The following is a 9,385-nucleotide window of genomic DNA, read 5'->3' as shown; positions in this document are numbered from 1 at the left end:
TTTGGATTGAATTTAATTCACAGGCCCCTCCTCTGATGATTGGATATCTGCAGCCCCGGCTGACCGCTGACCCATTCTCTATCGTGGCCTGTGTAATGATATTCCGAGGTCAGGTTAGTCTGCAAACCGTGTGGGCGAGCGGTGCCTCTTTATTCCGGAAACTTCTCACGTCTAGAGAATAGAACAATGGGGAGCTCCTACTGGGGGGGGGGTGGCAAGGGTGGATAAAGTGTTCCTTGGATGATGATCCCTAACATCCACATGGCAGAAGGAACGCTGACAGCCAGGAAGGGGGGGAGGTGTGTGTGTGTGTGTGTGTGTGTGTGTGTGTGTGGAGGGAGGGGCACGGAGCGGCCACGGGATTAGTGGGGGGTGGGGGGGTTGAGATGTCTGAGAGTTCCTGGAGGTGTCTGGCTGCAGCTGTCACACTTCCTGGTTCCTGATAGAGAGAGGCCGGGCCGAGCAAAGCCTCTTCACTGTGGGCTCATGCGTGGGCTCCCATCAGAGTCTCTGCAGTCACACATGGATCCCAGAACCCAAGAAAGCACCCTTAAAAGGTAAGGCCGCCTCATTATGTAAATGGAAATTAACAGCCTGATTCGTTAACGGCAATGCCATCTCATTACATAACTCTAAATTAACAGCGTTGATTCCCTTAAAGGCAATGCGTCTCCTTATGCAACTTTACATTAACAGTGGTTATTCCCTTAAAGGCAATGCCACCTCGTTATGTAACTCAGCACTGATTCGTTAAAGACAGGGCATCTCATTATGCAAATTATAAAGTAATAGTGCTGATTTGTTAAAATCTCATTATGTAAATATTACCAGCAGTGATTTGTTAAAGGTAAGGTGGTCTCATTCCGTAAATTATAAAGTAACAGTGCTGATTTGTTGTTTGCAGGCATTATCCTGACAGAAGGAAACAGTCCTTATGTGCTATTAATTACTTAAATGCCTACAAAATAAACACAGAATTTATATGCGTGGTTGTAATATATCTCAGGGCCAATTAATTCAGCAGGAGATGATCTCCAAGCAGGCTGGTTTGTCAGTGCAATCGTGTAACGGCGTGAGGCTCACCTCGGAGTGGTCACCACTGAACCTGCTGCACAGTCCTGAACGTCAGGACCAGAGATGCACCCTCGCTGTACGCGATGAGGGACAGACACGGTTAGGAGCTGGTTTCCATCCATATTTAATTGTGTGTGGATGTATGCGTCAGACGTGTGATTGGAATCATCCTGACGCAGACACACATGGAGGCTGTATCTGCAGACCTTTTCTTTCAGGCTGGACTTCTGCAAATGTCTTTGTGTGTGTCACTGGCGCCCCCCTGAGGACGGGGCCTCATTCACACTCATGTTTGTGTGTGTCACTGGCGCCCCCCTGTGGACGGGGCCTCATTCACACTCATGTTTGTGAGTGTCACTGGCGCCCCCCCCCTGTGGACGGGGCCTCATTCACACTCATGTTTGTGTGTGTCACTGGTGCCCCCCCCCCTGTGGACGGGGCCTCATTCACACTCATGTTTGTGTGTGTCACTGGCGCCCCCCTGAGGACGGGGCCTCATTCACACTCATGTTTGTGTGTGCCACTGGCGCCCCCCTGTGGACGGGGCCTCATTCACACTCATGTTTGTGTGTGTCACTGGCGCCCCCCCCTGTGGACGGGGCCTCATTCACACTCATGTTTGTGTGTGTCACTGGCGCCCCCCTGTGGACGGGGCCTCATTCACACTCATGTTTGTGTGTGTCACTGGCGCCCCCCCCCCCCCTGTGGACGGGGCCTCATTCACACTCATGTTTGTGTGTGTCACTGGCGCCCCCCTGTGGACGGGGCCTCATTCACACTCATGTTTGTGTGTCACTGGTGCCCCCCTGAGGACGGGGCCTCATTCACACTCATGCTTGTGTGTGTCACTGGCGCCCCCCTGTGGACGGGGCCTCATTCACACTCATGCTTGTGTGTGTCACTGGCGCCCCCCTGTGGACGGGGCCTCATTCACACTCATGTTTGTGTGTGTCACTGGCGCCCCCCTGTGGACGGGGCCTCATTCACACTCATGTTTGTGTGTGTCACTGGCGCCCCCCCCCCCTGTGGACGGGGCCTCATTCACACTCATGTTTGTGTGTGTCACTGGCGCCCCCCTGTGGACGGGGCCTCATTCACACTCATGTTTGTGTGTGTCACTGGCGCCCCCCCCTGAGGACGGGGCCTCATTCACACTCATGCTTGTGTGTGTCACTGGCGCCCCCCTGTGGACGGGGCCTCATTCACACTCATGTTTGTGTGTGTCACTGGCGCCCCCCTGAGGACGGGGCCTCATTCACACTCATGCTTGTGTGTGTCACTGGCGCCCCCCTGTGGACGGGGCCTCATTCACACTCATGCTTGTGTGTGTCACTGGCGCCCCCCTGTGGACGGGGCCTCATTCACACTCATGTTTGTGTGTGTCACTGGCGCCCCCCTGAGGACGGGGCCTCATTCACACTCATGTTTGTGTGTGTCACTGGCGCCCCCCTGAGGACGGGGCCTCATTCACACTCATGTTTGTGTGTGTCACTGGCGCCCCCCTGAGGACGGGGCCTCATTCACACTCATGCTTGTGTGTGTCACTGGCGCCCCCCTGTGGACGGGGCCTCATTCACACTCATGCTTGTGTGTGTCACTGGCGCCCCCCTGTGGATGGGGCCTCATTCACACTCATGCTTGTGTGTGTCACTGGCGCCCCTCTTATGGGTGGGGCCTGTTTTTGTGTGACTGGCACCCCCTACAGATAGGACCTCACTCGAATTTGTGTGTGTCACTTGCGCCCTCTATGGGCAGGACCTTACTTGCACTCGTGTTTTTGTATGTCTCTGGCGCCCCCCTGTGGGCAGGGCCTCACTCATGCTTGTGGTTGTGTGCAGCAGACCATGAGGAGCTTCTGCGAGCTGTTGCTGTGCGTGATCCTGACCCTGTGGCTGCCCACCCCCGCTCGGGGCTTCTCCGGGGGGGCCAGTCGCTCGGCCTGTATGGACATGAAGCCTGGTCACATCCGCGCCAAGCCCCAGGATGCTAGGCGCGCCTTTGTCACGCTCTACACTGATGTGCGCTCCTACCTACCAGGGGACATTGTGGCCGGTAAGCAGGGGTGATGTATCGATATATCGAGGGGTGATATATGTCTGGTCCCACCGGAATTATGCTGCTGGGAAGGGAGGGGGGACAGCAGAAAGATTGCAAAAAAACTCACAGAATGTCATAGAAAATATGACATAGCACAAAAAAACAACTGCCAAAGTATCGAGAAACAGCGGCCTGGCGATTTCATAACAGGGCTGTGAGAGAAATGTAAGCAGAAGCAGGTCACAGAGGGCTTACAGGAGGAAGCCTTGCTCATTATGGGATGGCGGGGGAGGGCTGGCGGTCACAGCAACAAAGGCAAAGGTAAAGAGGCCATTTTAATAGATGAGAAGACAAAGGAACTTGCCGACGTGGAAAGGGAACTCGGGGACAGCGAAACACGATGCACCAGCAGTCTGTCTATCAGGAGAACCCAGTTACCTGAGAAGAGGACCCTCCCAAACAACAGGCTGTCAGTGTTTCATCAAAGTCCTAATGACAGGGACCAACGAGACCACAGTCTTCACACTGCAGAGAGCTAGTGCCGGGGGTGGAGAATTAGCCAAGAGAACCACTGTGACCTCCGAGGCAAGGTTGTGTACCCGTGTTATATCTGTAATTAGCATCAGGGGGTTCTGTGTTCCAAAACACATTAAATATGACACAGAAGTGACCCCTTCCAGTGTGAATGAACGGCATGTGTGGACGGGCGAGGGCATTCTGATCCCGATTCAGGATTCCAGGTTCATCTCCTCCCCAGATATGTGTGCCGGCGTCCCAAAGTCATCCATCGTGCTGAATCCAGCCAGATCGAGAGACTTTATCTTAATAAGCTGACCTGCCTTTGTGAAGCCTCCATTTTCTTTTCCAAGATGAGCACATAATTAGGAATGACATTAAATATGAACTGACGCTGTGCTCAAATAATTAGTCTCCATTAGAATATTTTGGGGTCTAATCTGTCTGTGGCGACGGGGTCCAGACCGCTCTGGCCCACGGCCAGCCTCTTCGTCGCCTGAATGATCTTCATCTCCTTTTCTGTCGCTCTCTTAAGAGTTTAATTTTGTTTATTTGAATTTATTTACTTTGCAGATAGCTTCACCTGAGGAACCATAAATGGCATTCTGTTCTATTATGGTAATACGTTTAAATAAAATAAAAAACCATTAATTCAGGGGTATGCAGTCTTACCCGCAAAGGGCCGGTGTGTACGCAGGTTTCTGGGTAACCTTTAGATCAGCTGTTCAAACCCAGGTGTGAGGACTCTTCAGCCAATCGGTCCTCTGATTAGTAATCGAATTAGGGAGTAGCAGCGAAATCCTGCATACGCAATGGCTATTTGTGGATAAGACTGGCCACCCCCGGATTAACTGCACCTTCAGAATGCATTCATTATGCATTCATAGTACATTCATAGGCAGTACAGAAGTATTTGATAACATTGTAACATACCTTAGCAGCTTTATTATACATTAACAAACATTTTATGATTATAATGTTTGTTATCATATAATGTGTGTTATTATTATTAAAGCTGTTATGGTATATTAGGATGTTAAGGTATACTTACATGCTGCTTATGAATGTTCTATGAATGCATTATAAAGGCTTTATGAAGGTGCAGTTAATGTAAAGTACCAAAACCAAAAAAAAACTAGGAGCAGGAGAAAGATGGACTCCGACTCCAATTAGACTCCTCGTTACCCGATTGTGACCTTCACTATATGCCCGGCTAGGACGATATAAATGGCAAGGAAGTAGTGGCTGTCCTGTGACACGACCGGCCCTTACAAGCAGCGAGCGACACAGATCCTTCCAAAGTGTGTTAGGGGAAAGGGGAGATGAGAAAGGAGGAGTGTCGACTCTGTCCCCTTAATCGGGGCTGGTTTGAGGCATGAGTGACATGAGCTGCAAAGGGCCCTGCAGCCACCAGGGGGCCTCCAGGCCTCGACCCTAACTGGAGCCAGCGTGCCTCAAATGGGTCTGTCCTCGCCCCTGCAGTGGCAGTGAGGAGCACCCGGGACTTCATGGGCTTCCTGCTGCAGGCGCGGACAGTGGCGGAGCTCCGTCCTGCCGGCTCCTTCGTGGCGACGCCAGTGGGCTCGCGGCCACTCGCCTGCGTGGAAGAGGCCGACACGGTGACACACGCCGACAAGCTGCTGAAGAGGAACCTGTCGTTCGTGTGGAGGGCGCCGGACCGACCTGTCGGCGACGTGCGCTTCCTGTAAGGCCTGCCGAAGCAGCTTCTCACACGCATGGTGTGTTACTACACAACCACTGCTGCCATCGATACGATAAAACCACAATGATCCTTCATTAGTGGTCACGCTACAGCAGTACACGCCATGTCGTCACCTTGAGCGCAGAGGGCTCCAGTGAAGGCCGAGGTGGTTCCCACCAGTTACCGGTGCACTGACCCACCACGCGGTCCTTGTGCCGCTCTTGAAGAGGCCCCGAAATGGGCGGGCTTATCTTCCCTACAGGTGCAGTGAATGGATGAGCCTGGGGCTGCATTCAGCCTCATTAGATCAGTGGGAGACCTCCTGGATAGGTTATACTTTACTGTGAGGCTGGTGTTACATTCAAAAGCGACAACAAAAAATATTCAATGTGTTAACTTCAGTGTACGATTGATAGAGCATAAGAGACAGTGAAATAAAAAAAGAGCATAATGTGAACGCCCTGGTGACCCCTGTCAGACTGACCGAGGCCACCCCTTGTCCCCCACTCCCCAGGATTACGGTGGTACAGTCTTACTTTGTGTACTGGGCCGGGATCGAGTCTAGCGTGGTGAGTGACGACACAGGGAAGAGCACAGAGGTAGCACAGGCAGCGGAGGGGGTCTTCAGCACTCCCAGCCCAGGTGAATGCATCTATCGTCACGGTAACGCTCCAAGGGTTTATCCACTCCAGGATGGGACCTGTGCCACCTGTGTCACCGGTGTTTTCTATGTCACACTTTTAGCAGTTAATCCTTACACATGTACTCTCTAACAGCAAAACTCTCAATTGTTATCTGTGATTTGGAAAATGATGAACTATGTTTTTTTATGGATATTTACTATCCTGACATTTCATTTGACTTTAAATTGAACCTGTAAGTCATTCAAGTGAATTCAGTCTTAAAAAAAATACACACAAAACAAAGCAATGAAAGAGGCACGAAGGCACGGGCGTCCTCTAGTGGTTAAGCTAGGTATTACCTTTAAAGTACTGACAGTCTCTTCATTGAGACAAATACCTTCTTTCCGTTTTATCAGGACTGAAGGTTCCGACTCTGACAGTAATTCTCCATGTTCTCCTTACAAAGTAAAGTTTTATCTATAAATGATAACTTTTGGAAAGCAACAGATAAGTGGCTTTAAATAAATAATTGAAATCACATTTTCACACGTTTTTCACACTTTGATTCCTCTGCAGAACCAAATTTCATACAGTGTAGGATGAAGAACCAGCAAAGTCAGATTTAAAAAGAAACCAAAGACAAAGGTTTAGACTGAGAAAATCAGTTTGAACATTGATATTTATAACTTGGAATATTTAAAATCACACATAAAGTGTATCCTTAAAAGAAGCTCATTTCTGAATTAAAAATCTGTAGTGCCTATGTTTCTGAGAGATGTGCCGTTTTACACTCTAGAGAACATACTTCAGAGTGTTTACATGTTTTACACGCTGCAGAACATGCTTCAGAGCACGCTCCAGGGCAGACTGCAGAGCACGCTTCAGAGCACACTGCAGAGCACGCTTTAGGACAGACTGCAGAGCACGCTTCAGGGCAGACTGCAGAGCACGCTTCAGGGCAGACTGCAGAGCACGCTTCAGAGCACGCTTCAGAGCACACTGCAGAGCACGCTTCAGGGCAGACTGCAGAGCACGTTTCAGAGCACACTGCAGAGCATGCTTCAGGGCAGACTGCAGAGCACGCTTCAGAGCACACTGCAGATCAGCTTCAGAGCACACTGCAGAGCACGCTTCAGAGCACGCTTCAGAGCAGACTGCAGAGCACGCTTGTGATTTCTTGTGATCTTCTCCTTCTCATCATGGATTCTTTTTAGGGTCCCCAGGGTCCATGTTGCCAAATAGAGAGGTGCTCCCAGGAGGGGGAGTCCCCCAGGGGGCCATAACCCCCCTGGACAGGATGTTTCAGGCTGGTACCTTGCAGCCTTCCAAGCTTGACCTGGGGCACGGCGCCACCCCAGCCCGCACCGGTGATCCCAAGCCTCTTGCACTGCCTCTAGACTCAGAGCAGATAGGGTAAGTATCATAGGTCCCAAAAAGCAAAAAAACATCACTGCAGGTAACCTGCTGAATCGAGAGCAACCTATAATCCACATGTGACAGCCATGATGACAGGCGTCCTGCGAGGGTACGCCCCTCAGGGCAGTTACAGAGCAAGTGACATCGCGTTAGGGACCACAGCCTGTGTGATGACCAGAAAAGCTTGTGCTCTGTGCCATTCCTTTCCAGGGAAGCTAGCCAGACCCGCATCACCACGCTGCAGCACTGTCAGGAGTGTAAGGGTGACACAGAGGTATGATGAGCAGCGGCCTGTAGCTGTGCACACCACCGGGAAGCCAAGGTTCTTCTTGCTGCCCAGAGCAAACAGGATCACCATAGTCCCTTTTTCATACCTATTACTCTGTCAGCAGGATCCAGGGGAAAGCTTGCTGCTGCCGGTCAGCCCAGAGGGGGGTGATGTGGGGCTCTGGCAGGCCCGACAGAGTCTGCTGGTGGGCCCTGACCTGGACACCAAGGCCACCGTGGCAGAGACGGAGAAAGCCACCTACGCCAGAGTGGCAGCCTGGTCACGGGTCACCTCTGCCCCCCAGCTATCCAGCCCACGCACCATGACCACGGTCACACACTCCCAGCTGCAGAAGCCTGTCCCAGGCTTGAATGTGTCACAGGGGGGAGAACTGGGACCCCCGAAGGAGGAGGCACCAGAGAGGGTGCCTCCCCTGGGTAGGGCCCAACTGGGCATCCTGTTGGGCGTGGGTGCCGGGCTGGGCATGGTCCTTGCAGCAGGCCTGAGGTACCTGCACAGCCAGTACTGCTGGAAACGTAGCGAGGTTTCCTTTGGTGAAAGCAGCCGAAGGGGTGGAGTCATCCACGTGCAGGAGTGTGGCGACCTGGTGCAGGTGCGCAAGATCCGTCAGGACAGCTTTGTGGTCCTACAGGCAGAGTATAATGTTCTGACTCCCCCAGGAAACTGACACTCTCAGCCTGGCATAGACATAGATACACATAGCCTAGCAGACAGACAGAGACTGTCAGACACAGTCAGGCACAGAGACAGAGACTGACAGACACAGCCTGGCACATAGACAAAGGCCGATACTTTTTCTGGCAGAGACACAGAGACTAACACATTGCCTGGCAAAGAGATGGACACACTGAGCCAGAAAGAGACAGGAATACACAGCCTGGCAGAGACAGAGACTGACAGAGACAGTCTGGCACAGACACAGAGACTGACACACAGCCTGACACAAAGACAGACACACAGAGCCAGGAACAGAGATGGGGACACACTCAGCCAAGAACAGAGATAGAGACACATAGTGACACACAGCCTGGCACAAAGCAGAGACAGACACACAGAGCCAGGAACAGAGATGGGGACACACTCAGCCAAGAACAGAGATAGAGACACATAGTGACACACAGCCTGGCACAAAGCAGAGACAGACACACAGAGCCAGGAACAGAGACGGAGACACACTCAGCCTAGCACAGAGATAGAGACACATAGTGACACACAGCCTGGCACAGAGACAGGCACACAGAACCAGGAACTGGGAAAGGGGCACACTCAGCCTGGCACAGAGATAGTTTCGGTCTCTGCGTGTGTCTAACACAGGGAGATACACATGCACAATTCATTAAACTTTTCAGAGGGTAGACCGCCAGGTGGAACGTGTGTACAGCATAACTAACGATTAGGCCAACCACATTGAACCACAAACCAGTGTTGAAGTACATTTATACTGAACACACGTTTTTATTTAAATACTAATTATCAGTTTTAATAGGCCTATTTAACAGCATAAAACATTTTACTGTTTTAAGCACGTTAATAATATTTAAAAACTGTGCCTGTCAATTACAGGAATGTTTTCTGGGGTGAATCAAAGTATACTGCAGTAAAAACTGTGTTATTAGGACATGTATAATTGACTAACAAAAAATGTGTGTAAGCTATATGTACAGTAGTGTTAGATAAACACACACAAATACAAACACACTTAATTTTTTTTCAAATAAAAACACCATG

The 9,385-nt window shown here is 51.0% G+C and overlaps 1 protein-coding gene across 1 annotated transcript; it reads left to right on the top strand.

The window, feature by feature from the left end:
* The first annotated feature begins 396 nt into the window (after positions 1 to 396).
* On the top strand, positions 397 to 9,376 carry LOC111833365 (reelin domain-containing protein 1-like). The gene is made up of 7 exons (XM_072718477.1): positions 397 to 557; positions 1,007 to 1,173; positions 2,913 to 3,126; positions 5,110 to 5,332; positions 5,844 to 5,971; positions 7,167 to 7,365; positions 7,415 to 9,376. The coding sequence occupies exons 3-7, from the start codon at positions 2,919 to 2,921 to the stop codon at positions 8,322 to 8,324; spliced, it is 1,668 nt and encodes a 555-aa protein (XP_072574578.1). The 5' UTR covers positions 397 to 557; positions 1,007 to 1,173; positions 2,913 to 2,918; the 3' UTR covers positions 8,325 to 9,376.
* The last annotated feature ends 9 nt before the right edge of the window (positions 9,377 to 9,385 follow it).

This window comes from Paramormyrops kingsleyae, chromosome 12 (genome assembly GCF_048594095.1).
Source record: "Paramormyrops kingsleyae isolate MSU_618 chromosome 12, PKINGS_0.4, whole genome shotgun sequence".
Classification (NCBI taxonomy): Eukaryota; Metazoa; Chordata; class Actinopteri; order Osteoglossiformes; family Mormyridae; genus Paramormyrops; species Paramormyrops kingsleyae.
Note: the sequence above shows the minus strand (reverse complement) of the source record. Positions and strands in the feature narration are given on the sequence as shown.

What these genes read in the sequence shown, in the direction of transcription:
- LOC111833365 (XM_072718477.1), top strand. Translation starts at nt 2,919, where the DNA reads ATGAGGAGCTTCTGCGAGCTGTTGCTGTGCGTGATCCTGACCCTGTGG. An exon ending in GTCGGCGACGTGCGCTTCCT is followed by an intron (nt 5,333 to 5,843) that starts GTAAGGCCTGCC and finishes CCCACTCCCCAG; the next exon opens with GATTACGGTGGTACAGTCTT. An exon ending in CTTCAGCACTCCCAGCCCAG is followed by an intron (nt 5,972 to 7,166) that starts GTGAATGCATCT and finishes GATTCTTTTTAG; the next exon opens with GGTCCCCAGGGTCCATGTTG.